The following is a 17,274-nucleotide window of genomic DNA, read 5'->3' as shown; positions in this document are numbered from 1 at the left end:
CACAGTTGAATAAGATGTTTTCTGCTTTTTTTCCCACTTGCTTTCTGGACTGAAGATTCTGGCTTGTAGGAGCTGTTGGGCAGTTGCTCTCAGCAGATAGAAGTGGTCAGACACTCACTGGTGAACAAAGTGGAGCATTTAAGAACCACATTTTATTCACAGGAATAAGTGGAGAAGCAAAGAAGACTAGTGAGTATATCGTGTGTTGTTTTTTTAACATGTAAAACAAAGGATATGCTCGCTGTAATTTATTTTAGAGCGTGTCTGCCCGTCTGTGTGTGTGACAAGCTGATAACTAACATTAGCCAACATGTACCAACAACACAGTCATCCCACTGCTTGGATGGATCACTTTTGACTCTGAAGGAGATATACTTGAAGGAAATGTTCAACTCTTAGCTGTGAAAAGATTGCCTTTATTCATATAATCTCTGTGTCGGTTTACTGCTAAACAGGTAGTGCATAGAGGGCTTTTGTGGAAAAGCCACTTCTCCGAAAACAGGTGCAAGCTGAGATGGGACCATACAAAAAAACGAGGATCTAAAAGAGCCTGAAAATCATCAGAGAGCTGCAGAGTTGGTGATATTTCTTTGGTGGACTCACAGCTGGATATTTCACATTACACAGAATGATTTCATCAATACAAATTGATTTGAGTTTCCTTACTGGGTTAAGTAAACAGACAACTTTTATTTCTTATTTGGACATACTGTAGGTTAACTGCAAAAAGCTGAACAATGATATTGCCAATAGGTCATTGTGATTTGTAAACAGATCCAGTTGTTGAGTTACAGCTGGTTTTACTGGTCCAGATCCAGAATGTTTGGAGATTCTTCTGGTTGTGTTGACTCCACCCCCTGACTATTATCCTGCAGGAAAGAGAGACAATTGTGAAACCAGGAAAGCCACATGGTATACGGTACAAGTAGCGTGAGGTGACTCTTCTGCTTTCTCTCTCTCTGTGTCACTCACTCGTTACTGTTCGTTACACACATTTTCCTTACTGAACGATAAGCTCCTCATGTGTAACAATATTCTGCCTTAAACTAATTTCATATCTTAGACACAGACCATAAGTCAGTGTAATTAGCTCGTTTGTCTGCAGCTGCTGCCTCTCCACACTTTAACAAGTACTTTAACGAGTGAAAGATCTGACCTCATAACAGTAAATGCTGAGTCCAGTGCAGTTAAACCAGGGCGTCACCCCCCACAGATCCCAGATTTGACCCAGCTGCTCTACACTCTTGCCCGTCAGACTGCGAAACTGCAGTCGCGTCAGTTGTTGAAACTGGAAATTCACAGACGTTACCTGCACCCAGGTACCTACAGTCTAGAAGTGCAACCATTTTTGTTCCACATTATTAAGTCAATCTAAAAAAGACCCTACATTGGCTGCTTATGGATCTTGGTGTCGAGATATCTCATGTGAATGTATTTCTTATTTTCTTTACCCATTTTTACCCTTATATTGTGCAAATCACATGATTTATATCTTGTGTTTTCTCGTGCGACGCATATTGATCTTGTTGAACTTGGCGTGGTTATAAGTCACTCTCCCTCCTTCCACCTTGACGTCTCCATTCAAACGATAAAACATTATAGAAGCCCCAGATATAATCTTCCCTTAACCTGACAGACATGCTGGCACTTTCTATAAAACTGTCAAAGCTGTAATATTTCTTCTTGGACCCCAGTTAGCCCGAAAAACAACTTGGACAGTCCGGAGAAAGTGGGAGGAGAAAGAGTTTTATCTTAAAACCCGGTGACCTCTCCCCACAAGTCATACAAAGTTGATAATTGAAAATTTAGCGTGTAAATAAGGCTGCAAAACTCTTAAAACAGTAGTAGATAGAAAAGTAGGGAGAATCTTTGACACTCTGTCCTCTGATCTCAAAGACAGAGGGACTTGTGAATATTTTCTGAGAACTTACGTTTTTGCACTTTACTTTCTTTTTCCGTTATTTTAAACTTGAGTACAATCAGCCAGGGGTGGAGTCGAACTTGCGACCATTGTTTCCTGACATTATAAATCACTTGAGAAGTAGCTTAATTTTCCAATAGACTTCCATTCAAACTGAGTCCATTTTACAGTCGGCAGAGTCGCCCCCTGCTGGCTAACTGCTACTTCTGTCCTACTTCCTGGACCTCAGTTTTCAAAAATTACATCAATTTCTTATGCACAGTAATATTACGAGGAATTGGTGGATGGAAAGCTAACTTCTAGAGACAATAACCTGCCACCAGTGGGCAGTAAATTAAGCGTGGATTTATACAGACTACATAAGATCTTCTGGGGACAAAATGCTGTTTTGAGATGAGCGTAAAGAGAGATATCACTCCTGCTTTGGAATTATTTAGTTGGTGTATGTAATACACAGCAGCCTGAAGGTTGTAAACAATTATCCCCTTAAACGCTCCATCACAAAACAAACAATAGTTTAAAAAAAAATTGTTCTATTAATGAACAGCTTGTGAGTCCAGGCTGAAGTTGAATGTGAACAGAAAAAGGACTCACAATGTGTGACTAGAAACTGTGGGACCGACAGCAAAGAGATGACGCAGCTGGAAATAAAGTGACGTCAGTAAGTCCTGACACAGAATGAAGGTGTAAATTACTGAAATACTGTATGTCGATGAGAGAGTGTCCTTCACACACTGTAAACAGCAGTGTTGTGTGCGTCCAGGACCAGCTTATATACTGTACATATATATATATAAACCTTGCCTAAATCCTTTACTGTGGGCAGCAGTTACACATAATACCTGTCTGTTCATGCCAAATGTGAAGCAGTTATTTATAACAGGACCTGAACTTGATTTGTAGCCACAAGGCCATTTTCAACCGGTTTTTCCTCTCGAGGACAAAGATATGGCTGACTCCCCCCCCCCTTCCCCCCAGGGGCCCTGGTCACCATAGTAACCACTTACTCAGCACTTGGTGGTGACTCAGCAGTTGCTTGGCAGAAGTAGTGTGCTAAGCTAAGTGTGCTAATTACACCGATTATTGTTTATTCTCATATGAGGCATTAATATACTATATGTGTGTGTGTGTGTGTGTGTTGTTTGGTCTTTTTGTTTGGTTTTTGGGGCATTTTTGAGCATCACAGCTACAACTTTATGCAACCAGCATTGACACTGGGACAGTGACATGTGACTCCATGAATGGCTCACAGGTGAGGAAGATCATTTGTTTCCCCTTGCTCCTGCTTGTTTCTAGGACACCAAGTTCTGGGTCAAGCGACTACTTTCCATGATTTAAATAGTAAATTCTTGATGACCATATAGAGCTGCTTTAAACTACAGTTTTGACATTCACTCACATATTATATATACAGTGCATCTATGTGCAGCACAGTTTCTGTCACACATCTTTCATACCCATTTACATGCTGCCTGGCAAACATGTCTGTACATTCAAATTGATCTTTTTACTCATCCAAAGGTTTCCTTACTCACATGTAAATACACCAAATATCCACCCAAGAGAGTCAAAGTTATCACAGTGGCAGAGGTCTTGAATAAATTGGTTTAGATTACTGGTGTCCACACTTACACACTGGAAAATACTGACTGATTCTCTCATCTGTGGTTGTTTGCTTAGTTTCAGAAAGTGCAAAAAATCTAAAAAAAAAATCTCGTCTGGAGGCCACATTACATGTTTGGCAATATTTACATTGGTCAACTCACCCCAAATGGCTCCCTGAAGGCCCTGGAGCCACTGTACAAAGGATTGGGGATTGAGACCAGAGTGGGTTTGGTTCTGCTGCCTGCTGCACCATTTTCATCCTCATTCTGTCACAGAGGAAACCACAGCGATTGTGTTAGCAGTGTCCGTGAACCACCAGCAGCTGAGTCAGTGATTTAAACTTGACATTTTTTAAACAGAGAGATCTGAATTTTATCCAACATTCAACAATTAATAAAGTCAACATGAACTACACCAAAGTTTATCATAATAAGTAGGAAATTAACCAAATGCTACAAGTACAAGTACACACTAGGTCACACTGGGTCAGACTGTGTGTGCATGCGTGTCTCACTCTGAAGTAGTGGAAGCGGAAGGCATCGGTCTTGTGTTTAAAGACGTAATAGCCAAGTGCACCCAACACACATGCCAGCAATGTCGACACCAAGATGGCTGCTGCTGTGCCACTGGAGTGGGCGTGGCCTCTGGAAGCATCATGGGAGATCTGGAGGTAATGGTACAACAACCACAAACACACACATGTGAATTACTATATATGTGAGGAGATAAGACTGAACCTGTTAATCCACACCATTCAATTTCACACTGTCCAGCTCTAAATGCCATGGCAACAGCTACAATAACAGCTACACTGTTGCCATGGAGACATGACTCACTGTACCATATTTTTTACTACCAGCATTATTTCCCCAGAGGAAGATAACATCTTGACCAGTTCAATGATTCATTAATGTGTAAGTTCCATTTAGAAGACAGACAGACAGAACGTCATGGTCACATGTCCACAGGAACGTCCCACTTTCTTTCATTGATGACTTCTCGCTGTGCGCTTGACCCTCATACAGTTCAGGTTTCCAGTCTATAGCACAAGACCATCCTTCACTAAAGTTTCAGGTGACGGATGGACTTGAATGGTAAAATAGGGTTAATGCTTATTTCTTTATCAGCTTCTTAATTTTTGACAGCGTTTCAAACTCTGGCACCATTTCCAGTGCAGTCATATGATGTGCATCTATCTTCTGGCCATTAACATAGCCATTATTCATCAATTTTTTTAGCTAAACTTACTTTTTATAACTTGTGACAGGGCTAAATAATCTTTATTTTGTCTTACTTCCTTTAATCAACAACTTCACTTCACTCGCCATTGTACCGAAGATGCAAAATAATAACAACTGTCACGTTGTCACTGAGCTCCATTGTGTTGCTTATGTTTTCTTGATGTAACATTTTACAAAAGGGGCAAAAATATAGGGGCATGGGAATGGTGTTGATTACCTTTTTACAGCGGGTTCAGACAATTTTCAGGTTTAAGTGTGAACAGCAAACTCAGCAGAATGACTGGACCCAATTATTCAGACACCTTCCAGAGTTAATGTCTTAACAGGGCTCTAGTGAGCTACTTGGTGATTCAGGTGAAGAAGATGCCCTGATTAGGCCACACGGTGGCATAGTGTTTGTTGCCTTGTGGCAAAATGACTCAAGTTTGCAACCGGGTTGGAATAAGGGCCGTTCTACATGGAGATTGCATGTTCTCCCCATGTGTGCGTGGATATTCTCCGGGTTTTCTGGTGTCCTCCCACAGTACAAAAACATGCAGAGGTTAATTGGACACTCTAAATTGACCATAGGCGTGTGAATGTGAGAGTGAGTGGTTGTTTGTCTCTACATATATATGTTGGCCCGGCGATGGACTGGCAACCTGTCCAGGGTGTACCCTGCATTTCGTCAGCTGGGATTGGCACCGGAAGCCCTGCGACACTCATGTGGAGGATGAAGTGGTAGACAATGGATGGACAGATGGAAGTTGCCCTGATTGTTAACAGCTCTGGATTAAACCATCTTGACTCACTGGTGGCGGGGGTGCAGTCAGTGGGCCCTCAATGACATGAATAATCCCGTTTATGGCAGGAATGTCCCAGTCCAACAGCAGCTGCTTGTTCACCAATTTAAAGCTCTATGAATAAATAACATGCAGTCATTAATAAGAGAAAGTTGAGTAAAATGGCACTGATTTTTAGGTCTTTAAATTTAAATGTATATGAACATTTAATCATTTGATCATTAAACACAATATATTTACATATCTGTCAACACCTGTAAGTGTATGTTTCTAGCACCTCAAACATTGTTTAGTAAATAGTTCATAACTGAACTATAAAGCTATTAATTACAATTGGAAGCCTTAATGAATAGCATTAGAAAGTATTAGAAATAAGACTTATCTATGGCTAAGGCTTATTGCAGCCATAGGTCAGTCAGGGAAAGAAATGGCTGTGTTGTTTCTGACCTCGTTGTTGCCATGGGTCACAGTCAGGTTGAACCCAAGCCTCGATGCGATTGCTTCTTTATGTCTCAGATCCTTGAAAAGATGTCTGCTGTGATTGGATGAAATGTGATACTCTAGATCCCGACCAGACAGCGTCTAAAGACACAAATACAGAGATGAAACATTCAATTTTGCCAACAGCCTCTGTTTAAACTATAGATTAGTCTTCCTGGTCCATTATGTGGCCAACCAGAAAATTACAATATATTGAATATCCATTGGGGGCCAATCCAGTAGATACAAAAAAATAAAAATAAAATGTTTGAATGGAAGTCTAAGAGAAAATTATCCTAATTCCCACTTGATTTATAACATCAGAATCAGCTTTATTGGCCACGTATGAGTGCACATACGGACTCGCTTACTGTGTAATTACACTTAAAACAGAAAAAGGACACATGACAAGGACAATAAGTGGACAACTGACCACTGATAAAAGGCAACTGATAAATTAAGGGGCTTGGTCTGTACTGTAAAGCAGGGGACATTTTAAATATATAAATATATATGTACACAGTGTATTTACAATTTGTAAATGAACTGGTTTAATGTTGATACTAAATATGTTATACATCATTATGTTAGATGTAGATGAAATAGATACAGCACATAAATGTGGATACCAGTGTGATTGACGCCTGGTATGGTTCCAATGGAAGCCTGGTTGCAGAACATTACACCAGCCATGTTGAATTTTAATTTAGACTGGTGAATGGGGATTATGTTATGTTGACTAATGGTTACTGGACAAACAGACGTAGCTATTAAGGAAGGAATTAATCAAAAATCTTTGATTTGTTCCATTCTCAGACTTCAACTGCTCTTTAAAGGCTGACATGTATACTAATATTGTAGGTGGATTAATAAATGTGTGCCACATTTGAAATAGTTATCATGTGAAAATTATACAATGTGTTGATTATATTTAATGAATTCAGTCGTTTTTAAGTCATTATTCAAGGGTTTAGGAATCACCTGGTGAGGGGCGAAGCCAGCATTATGTGGAACAAACAGCGTGACCTCAGACGTCCTGTGAGACAGAAATTCAACAAGCTTTTGGCCGTCCGAGGTTGAGTCACTATAATCCAACAGCAACTTCACAGAGACAGAGACAGAGAGAGGAGACTGAACTTAATAAAATATACAGATTATTTATTGTCAAGTCTTAAAATCAGCCCCAAAATCTACTGTACTTTTTGAGGGCTGATTTCACAGACAACATTGCCTCACTCCATTTGTAAACACAATGTATGTTTTTATTTCTAAAAGGAATGACGCCAAAAAAAACTAAAAAAAACTTGATGACAAGTTCAATGAACCGGAATTATCATTTTTTTTTCCATTTTATTTGACTTTTGACCCAGCACTTTTCCTGTGCACGCCTAATTAATATCAGTGTCACACACTTTAACTCCATTACTTTTCTAGACACGTGTTCATAACATGTACAACACAGATCTTTGTGCATAGTGTGACAGAAAAACCCCCACACAATTAACACTTTACCCTTAACTCGATCTGTGTCCTTATTGTTTATGTTGAATGAATGGAAAGTGTATGCAAAACCAGAATTGTTGTTAAAAATGTGTCACTCACCTTGTAAAAGATGGAGAAGTTACTATACGTTGCAAGGACATCTGTCAGAACACCGTTACAGAAGTCCCCGTCTCCAACATAACCAGCAGGACACGTACACGACACATCTGCATGTGTCCACACACACACACACACAATTAGGATTATCAGAGCTTCATGTACATATTACATATCAAGTTTTTAGATTATGAAGACCAGCTATAATAATAATTTTGATGCTTGTACATAAACCCATGGACAGATGCTGTTCACAATCAATCTCCTGTGATAAAGATCCGTCAGCAGAGTGGACCTGACTCTGCTGCTGTAGTACCTGTGAGCCTGTAGCAGTAGGTGTCATACTTGCTGCTCTGGTCCACGGGTTCTTTGTACATAACCAGACCCACGTGGTTGTCTCCACATTTGACTGAAGGGAAGCGTGTCGGGTAACCCACCCTCCCTCCCTCGATCCAGCCAGCCGCGCACAGATGCATCCCCAGCTGTCCAGACGAGAAAGGATGACAACAACATGATATAGATGACTGATCACATGCTCCAGCAAGCACTTCTGTGGTCAGAACAGCAGAAAGATGAATCAGTACTTAATCATTTACTGTAGGAGGCTCCTAGACTACAGTGGCTACAGAGAAATCTAATGACTATAAACCGATTGTTAGAATAATAGATATAATAAAAGAATGAAAACACTCAAAAAGATCATTAAGGCTCAGCATGACTTGATCGCTCGCAACAGACGAAGCCAGCGACTGTTTTGTGTATCTGCCATCTAGTGGAGCTGGTATTATTATGGTGCAGGTCACACACATTCACTGCCTGCTGACTGTGACAGCAGCATGGAGAATCTGATTAAGCAGTGGTCTCAATAGTGATAGAGGTTTATTGTGAATTGCAATCATAGCATTATCAAATAAAAAAAAAAAAAATAGTTACAATACTAAAATGAAAAAGTTGTTTGTTATTTGTTTATTTTCCCTCTTTGTTTTTTTTCTTCTCTCTTCTCTCTATACTTCTGTGACTGCACGCTAGCACTAATAGCACTAATACTGTATACATGTCTCTTTACAGCAACAATGCAATACATTTCAATACACTATAGTGTAATGGACTCACTATACTCATGTGACTGTAACTAACTAGTGTGATATTACAGAGCAGATGTTGGGCCACTTATACTTGTATACTCCTACAAATTTAAATATTGTTACTGTTACGGAGATTTTGATTATCAGGTGAGACAATGGAGTTTCTGGAGTCAGTGATAAGTTGAAAAGCTTCATTGAAGACAGCTCAGATCTAAAGGGGAGCCTGAGACAATGCCTGACATCTGAACAGTAAGGCATCATCACAGATGGTTAGTAAGCCATGAGATAGTGTATCCGGTCCAGATGCCTGACGCCTTGGTATCTAGGGAGGGAACCTTGAAAGGCACCTAGTTTGTGTCTTATCCTAAGTTATGGCTGTTTATATTGAACACTAGGTCTGGTTATAAGAATATGTGAGTAATTAAGCTGAAGATTAAAATCTTTCTCTCACAGTTACCACTTGAAAATGGTGTACGCTCTTCCAAACTTTCTACACCTTGTTGTAAAAAGTAACACTGAACCACGCTAAACACCAGAAATTCCATCCATCAATCTTCTACCGCTTTATCCTCCACATGGAGGTCGTGGGGGGCGCTGGTGCCAATCCTGGCTGACATAGGGTGAAAGGCAGGATCACACCCTGGACAGGTCTGCAGCCCATCACAGGGACATATATAGAGAAAAACAATCATCCACCCTCACATTCACATCTACACTCAATTTAGAGTGTCAAAGAGAGACTGAAACAGAAACTACTGTATTTACCAGCTTTGGTGGAGGACTGTGCTTTCTGAGTGCTCTCTCCACTTTTCAGTAATGAGATAAGAAGATTAAAAATAAGTAAGGACATTTGTGTTTGGTGGATTATTTCTTTGTTTTCCCTTTAAATGTTGCCACATTTATAAGGAAAATGCATTTGTGGGATGAGCAGCAGAGTTGAGTATGTGGGTTCTTCTCTGCCAATGCCAAACATCTTACTCAGCTATTGACTCTTGTTTGATGTCGTTTATTGGATTAGATGATTGAAGTCTGAAGAAACAAGACATATTGGCAATTTACATTTTTTAAACAAATAATTAAAATGAATAAATGTCAGGAGCATGTGGAAGAACCACAAGCTACCTACAGTACATACACAACTGCTGCTCAACCCACAAATGCATTTTCCTTACAAATGTGGCACTATTCAAAAGGGAAATAAACAGGTTTTCCAACAGTATCAGATCTATAGCCAAGAAGCATTGCTACAACAAAGAATAATCCACTAAACACAAATTACTTTTTGTGCTAAATTTATATATTCAGTGTAAGTGTGTCATATAAACAAACACAAACAAGACACAAATTAAAAAGAAATCCTTAAATTGGTATTTGCTTGTGAATAGGAATAAATCAGTCCAGAGTTAAGGCAGATATTAGTATCATTATTAGCAGGTATTAATAGTGTTTTGAGGGGTTTATTGACCTGTCTACTGTCTGTTTGAAAACCCCTCCTTCAGGCAGTTTACCTGCTGTGCGTCTCCCAGTTGTTTAAAAGTGACCAGTGTGGCACCCTCAGCCTGGCAGGCGGCATTGGCTTGACTGTAGTTCATCTTGTACTTTCCCTCTGTAGAGCGCAGGTGGAACACTCCAGCTGTTTTGGCTGAACCACAGCAAAAATGAAAGGGAAAAAGGAAAGGAAAGGTTCTATACTGTCATTATCCAACCAAAACCACTGCGCAACGAAATTGTGAGGTCATGTTGTCTTAGCTTATTGTCATCCTTACCTATTCAATTTTGTCAATACATTTAAACAATATAATTCAAAGAAAAAATCCTAGTATCTTGTTTTTGTTTCTCTCAGTGAATTAAAATTCTGAGCCTTAAAACCCCCATGTTCAACAAGCCCTAAGGAGCTCCAGGTCCTAACGAGCTATGGGTCTTAACAAGCTCTGCGCATATTCCCACGGGTATCTGTTGGTGTTTGTTTACCATTTTCAGAAAAATTACTATTGTTGTCAATAATATCCCCACCGATGCGTTACCTTGGTGACAGTCATCTTTAAAGGTGTGTTGCCAGTGTACTATACTAATAAAATGATAGATTTGTCATGAGTGGTAAAAGAAATCATAGCAGACAAAAGGCATTACTGTAGGTTACCATGGTAATAGAAACATTTTGAAGCTTTTGAAACAGGTGCTGCAGGTGTTGAATTAACAATGGCTCTATTCAGTTCCTGTAAGTCAAAAAAAGTGTTACATTGAATCAGTATGCATCCTGAATGCTAAATGGAACTCAGCCATCATTAATCTGATTGTTTAAATCTCTGATTTTCCTGCTGTGACCTGTCAAAATGGCTGCTGTGCACAAGCCAACACGTTGAACAAACCAGCGGCTTCATCAACACCATCACCAAATTGCAGTTGCTCGGCAACACAGGTCATGGTAGACCGAGGAGAACCTGGATGGAGTGTGTCAAGAGGGACATCAAAGTGTGCTGCCTCAACGGCATTGACCCACTGGACAGAGCCGCCTGGAAACGTGGTGTGAAGACTAGCCGACTGCTGCCTACCCCTGTGGGAGGGACCCCCACAGCAGTATAATCTAATACTGGATACTACTATACTACTACCAAGACCCATTCAAGGCATTTCTTGCTGGTGGTGGTTCATCATCGGTAGTATAAACTAATTAGCTTGACCATTAAACTTATCTGTTGTTCTGCATTGTTGTTGAACGGGAGATGTCTTAGTGGGACATGACATGTCATAACATGTCACTTTCCTATAAAGAAGTCATGTAAAATAAATGACAATTGTAATAAATTAACAAAAGCACAGATGTCTTACCATGATAATGGAGGTCCTTGCAGATAGCCACTGGGTCGCAATCTCCATTGCTTTCCAGGCAACGATCAACAGGTGGCACCAACTTCTCTAAACACTGGACCCCATTACCCACGTACCCCGGCAGGCACTCACACTCATGCTCATTCTGGAAGAAACAAAATACTGAGTAATTCAGTTTAAATGCTACAAATGCTTGGGTTGTGTGTGTAGATGCAGTTGGTCATTAAAAACTTCAATGGGTGTCATGGATATTGATTGACATTTAAAGCAGCCAATATCCACAACACTGACTGTGTTATCAGGTGACTCTGTGACAAAAGAATAGACAAGCCATGAAATCTTCACTCAAACTTTTACTCACTGGACCGGTGAACTTGCAGGAGGCAAAGTCACTGCAGCCACCATTTGGCTCCTCGACACACCTGGAATATAGAAAACAAAACAGCAGCCTGATCCCATCTGTAAATATCTTACAGTTATATTATGTCAAACTGTCAAACTTATGTCATACTGGTAAGACAGACAGAGAGACAGAGAGAGAAAGAGAGCGAGAACAAGCAACATTTTAATGATGCTACGCTCACCTGTTGATGGGCTCGCAGGAGTAACCGTCTCCTTTGTAATCACTGTGACAGGTGCAGTTGACAACCATTCCAGTCTGGTTACAGTCTGCGTTCTGGTCACAGCCGCCGTTATACTCAGCGCAGAGGTCTGGAGCTGCAGGGTGTTTCATAAAATTGTAATCGGACTTTGTCCACTGCTATGTAACATCATAGCACTTTTCTAGTCTTGACGATCACTCAAAGCATGTAACACTGTAGTACACTGATGCTTGGAATGACTGAATGTGTTAATTGATTCAGGGTTGAGTTTGCAGCAACTTCACAGTAATCTCAACAGCTCCCCGGTTGTGGTTGCTTAGTAACAACAGATGCGATATATGTATACATATATATACACATACATACACAGTATATGTGAATTTAAACAAACTCAAATTTAGACTTTGAAGCTTTGAAGGCTCTATCATAATTCCTGGCTTCACTCTGCTCTGGTCATTCTGGTCACTATCATTGTATAGACAAATGACAACAGTGAGTCATTATCTCTGGGTGATGAATCACTCACGTGGCACTGGACTGCAGAATGTGCCATTTCCCTGAAACCCAGTTTTGCACACACACCCAACACCTTGCACACAGTCCGCCTGTGCATGGCACTGCCGGCACTCCTTTGGGATCGAGCCTAAACCAACAGATGTACGATTAGTCGAACAGGAAAGGTGTATACCTTATAACATCCAGAGGCTGATATATGATTTAATGTATTCAAATCCTTTCATTCAAAAGCAACACTCACCAATTTTATTCTGGCAGTGATTGCCCTCCCAGCCCAGATTACACACGCACTGTCCAGAGCCGTCAATGCCATCATCACACCTTCCCTTCTTCCCACAGCCACAGACTGAGAGAGACAAAAGCATCCACTTTAATAAGTGACTGATGATTTCAAATAATCTAAAAAAGAGAGTTATGATAGAAGAGGTATGTACTCTTGAAGCTTGTATGGAAATTGTACTTTTTTTGTTTTGGTGATCATGGTAAAAAAGGTGATCATGAGCGATAATGACTGTAGAAGCTGTATTCACATTGCAACAAATAGGTCTGGCTCACAGATATCATATATTGATATGAGGCATATCACAGTGTAACAGATGTCTGGCAATCTTTGGTGATATGATGGATGTAATGAAAAAGGATTTGACAACAGAGGCATGTAATCAGAATCTATTTAGAAAATTTGGCAAAACAATACAAAATTAAGCTTCTGTGGTGATATGGCTAAAACCATATCATTGTTTGTATTTTTATGTAACCTAAACGTATTTTAGTAACAGTTGCTACAGCACTGGCCAGTACAGTATATTCAACATCATTTCAAGTTGTATTTTTGACTGGTGGTTTGCAGACCAAGTTCACAGCAGCCTCACACACTGACAAATTTACACAAAATTTCAGAAAATATTCACCACAGCTCACATTCATCAGATTTACGCCAGCTGTTAATATTTGGGTGTCTCTAAATGAAGAAAGCTGGCAGGTTTGTCCTGAGCAGGAAGCATACCCAGCTGTGTGATGGTGAGTGTGGAGTGTCACCATGGCAACAGACTGCTGGTGAGATGATGAGGTGACACATCTTTTTGGGGGGTGAGAAGGGATGCGGGTTTAAAGCCGAGATTAAGTGATTATATTATTAACTATTTTGATAACTGTTGATGATTTCAGTTATTTTTCAGCTTCTCCTATTTGGCCTGTTGGTTGGTTTTCTGTGTTTTTTGATTTTTTTGGTCTATTGGTCAGACAATGCCAGCAAATTCAAGATATCTATGGGTTTTGAGAAACATTCAACATAACTTTTAATATAAATAATACATTAACAAAAACATAATTTATTAATATTGTATTCAATTTTTGTTGATGGATTATACACTCTGGACCTTTAATAAAAATCTTGAGCAGTCACTTTAAAAATCTGTTTAGTATCAATTCCCTCAACAGGACAAAGCTGCTGGAATTTCAAAGAAATATTCTGAACAATGAGTGCATGAGCTGACTATGGCGACAAACTGAGGCAATGGTCAAATTTATACTTTTCATCATTTTTATCTAAAGACAATTAGGTAAATGACTTAACCTTGAAAAACTGAGTGCAAATAGATGGCAGGTGCAACAGATGGTCACAGCAAATATTGATTTACCCAGGCTGATTTTACAGATGAGTCCAATGACACTGTGTGTGTGTGTGTCTTTTCTGGCATAAACACCGACCCTGTCAGGACCAGTAGTCCTTATTTCTCAGGAACTTTAGATTTAGGGATAGGCATTGACTGTTTGTCGTTATGGTTAGGGATAATAGTTCATTTAGGGTGTCCAAATGAATAGAAAACAAAGCAGTGTCTCCAGAAGAATAGCTGTGTGAATTAGGAAGGAATTAATATATACACTACAATGGGAGGGCATCACTGATAGCTACATGTATTTGTCCTATTGCCCAACCATAATAGCTAGCATTTGCCTAATACATGTGCCTCCTCAGAAAGCAATCACAATTTAAAGTTATCATGGCCACAGTGTTAGGTGTCCTGCCTTTTCAGAAATTCACATCAAGCAAATACACCTTCACTTACTTGATTACCATTTTCTATAAGCCATAGCAGTGGTTTCATTTTCAATAACCTATCTTGAAGTAACCCATGCTGTCTGTAGCAATAAACCTTTGCACATGCACGCAAATAAATAGTTGTTCTAGTTTCTGGTGTACCTGTGCAGTTTGTTCCATAGAAGCCAGTGTCACACCGATCACAAGCAGTTCCTCTAAAGCCTGTGAAGCACCTGCAGCTTCCTGAACCTTCCCGACCATCATAACAGGTCCCGTGGTTGCTACAGGGCGCCTCCACACCACCTGGACAGACTGACACAGTGAGGGAAGAAGTAGAGTCAAAAGACAATCGGAACAATGGCTGATAATGTAGTTTACTGATACCAAATTAATAAATGACACCTCATTTTGTTAAAATAAAAGTTAAAAAGGAGGGGGAGGCTGCAGGGGCATGCCCATCTCTATGTTTGAATGACAACAGCTACAGGGTCAGTGTTTGGTGTTACATCTAAAGGAACAAGAAACATAGAAAATAAACATGCTTGGTAGTTAAAAGTCATAGACAGGACATGTTGCTTGTAGAGTACCATGTTATACAACCATGTTCTATCTTCTCATACTCAATTACATGACATGCCTCAAGTCATGATAATATGCTCAGCTGTTGACCAGATTTCCAAAAAAAAATCAGCCACAGAGTATGATTTTGAATCATTTTGTTGATCGCCTGACCTTTCTTCTACAGTAGCACCACCAGGTAGACAACATTTTATCATGCACATGAGAACTAACTAAACACTTGAATTTCTGTAAAAGTCTCCCGGGTTGCTTGCCAAAGCGCAAAAACTGCAAACTGGTTCAAGAGTAATGTTCCAAACAGGGGCTAGACAGATAGCACAAACATTTACCCAACTTAGCTTCCCATGTACTGCTTATGGTTGTGTTTCCCCTTCCTCTGAAATGCATAATACAATTGATACAAATATACAAGTGACACACTAGGACCACACTTGGCACAATCTTTACATTTTTACTTGTACGGTACATAATATTATGGTAAGGGTCAAAGTATGAACACTGTGGCTTCTAGATGTTAGAGTGTTTCCCCCTGGTTCCTGTGGGCTGGATGAATCGAATATCTAACTACAGGAGCTTTTACTTTCTTCCTTTCTTCCTTACCATGACAGTCTCGGCTGTAGTGGTTTTTGCAGCACTTCTGGGTCCAGGAAGGAAATAGACATACTCTCTTGCACCCCATTCTGTCAAAGCGACTCGAAAGACCCCAACGAGGGTAGCTTCTGGAGCGATATTTCGTACAAGGCACTGTCGTCCCCTGGTATGAATGAAAAAGCATTCATGACATTTATCTCTACACAGAGTGCATTATGTATTGTACTAGTTTCAAATGTCTTTGCAGAAAGGTGGATCATACCGTGTCAACGTGACGAGAGGAGCATGCTGGAGGGACGGGGCAATTTCCACAGCGCCCCTGACAATTTAAGACAGAAAGCCTCAGTCCATTGACCAACACAATAAGAGTAGAAAGGATATTTGTATGGATAAAGTCTTGAACCACTGTCACTAGAAACAATAGCAGTACTGGCAGAAGCCAAAGGCCAGTCACACCATTAAAAGCTAAATTCATCCACAAACTCCTATGAAATATTTTGTTCTAGAAGCGCTGAGACATACATATGGATGAATCACAGGGTCATGTAATATTGACCTTTTACACGATAATTTTTGATATATTTATTTTTTTGCTATTTTAGTCCATCACTGCATCATATTGCATCACTGGAGCACCTTTCATCAATAGCTACAATATGTTTACATGTGCAAAATGTCTTCATTCCGAGAAAACGTTCCGATTGGAATTTACAATGCCATCCTTTACATGGATGAAAAATAAATGATCCGATTGTGTTGTGCTTACACATGCATCAAGCGTTCAGTCAGAATAAACTATGAGCAGTGTTGGATAATTCTCCGGAATTAAAAGCAGAAGAGGAAGCTTCACTTCCACTTCTGTAGTAAACAAACACTGCACGTGTCTGCTCGTTCCCTCGCTGTCCACTATCCGTCTAATTTTTTTCCTCTTCTGCGTCTGTGACTTTCATGTCCATATTGGATCAGAGTTTTTGGATTGGCATGTTTACATGACATATTGGCCTTGTTAAAAAACGTTTGGACACCCCTGAGCAAGGCTTTATGACTCACTGCAGCTAGCCACAAGGGGGCTAGTCATACATTCACTTTGGGAGAGCTGTAATGTCATCTATCATGCACAGTCTATGGCAGAGACCGTTGCAGATCCATGAGTATGTTTTTTTTTCTATTTTGAGGCAAAACAAGTACAAGAGCTTCCATAGTGAGTAGACAAGCAGCTGCTGTTTTAAAAATGAAAAGTATTAGCACAACTAACATTTGTTGTTTTGTTTTCGATGCCGTCACAGTGTGCTCCCAGGCCAGGTGGCTCCAGCAATTGGTCGATGCCATAAGCCATGCCCTCTTTGAAGTTCATGTAGCGCTCCACAACCTTGGCTGCATTGTCATTAATCACGATAGCCCCC

The 17,274-nt window shown here is 40.1% G+C and overlaps 1 protein-coding gene across 1 annotated transcript in view; it reads right to left on the bottom strand.

Annotated features, from left to right (window-relative positions):
- Positions 1 to 395: 395 nt before the first annotated feature.
- stab1 (stabilin 1) overlaps positions 396 to 17,274 on the bottom strand; it is a 57,704-nt gene continuing 40,825 nt past the window's right edge. Inside the window, exons 54-71 of the mRNA XM_058630849.1 lie at positions 17,127 to 17,273; positions 16,134 to 16,190; positions 15,881 to 16,034; positions 14,864 to 15,013; positions 12,902 to 13,006; positions 12,671 to 12,787; positions 12,127 to 12,259; positions 11,904 to 11,964; positions 11,543 to 11,687; positions 10,222 to 10,355; positions 7,945 to 8,110; positions 7,632 to 7,738; positions 7,011 to 7,130; positions 5,997 to 6,131; positions 5,559 to 5,663; positions 4,041 to 4,190; positions 3,688 to 3,792; positions 396 to 869 (exon numbers count right to left, since the gene is read on the bottom strand). Of these exons, the coding sequence (XP_058486832.1) occupies positions 801 to 869; positions 3,688 to 3,792; positions 4,041 to 4,190; positions 5,559 to 5,663; positions 5,997 to 6,131; positions 7,011 to 7,130; positions 7,632 to 7,738; positions 7,945 to 8,110; positions 10,222 to 10,355; positions 11,543 to 11,687; positions 11,904 to 11,964; positions 12,127 to 12,259; positions 12,671 to 12,787; positions 12,902 to 13,006; positions 14,864 to 15,013; positions 15,881 to 16,034; positions 16,134 to 16,190; positions 17,127 to 17,273 (2,160 nt within the window). The 3' untranslated portion in view covers positions 396 to 800. The remainder of the gene's footprint in view (positions 870 to 3,687; positions 3,793 to 4,040; positions 4,191 to 5,558; positions 5,664 to 5,996; positions 6,132 to 7,010; positions 7,131 to 7,631; positions 7,739 to 7,944; positions 8,111 to 10,221; positions 10,356 to 11,542; positions 11,688 to 11,903; positions 11,965 to 12,126; positions 12,260 to 12,670; positions 12,788 to 12,901; positions 13,007 to 14,863; positions 15,014 to 15,880; positions 16,035 to 16,133; positions 16,191 to 17,126; position 17,274) is intronic.

The sequence above is a fragment of the Solea solea genome, chromosome 6, assembly GCF_958295425.1.
Source record: "Solea solea chromosome 6, fSolSol10.1, whole genome shotgun sequence".
NCBI classification, from domain to species: Eukaryota; Metazoa; Chordata; class Actinopteri; order Pleuronectiformes; family Soleidae; genus Solea; species Solea solea.
Note: the sequence above shows the minus strand (reverse complement) of the source record. Positions and strands in the feature narration are given on the sequence as shown.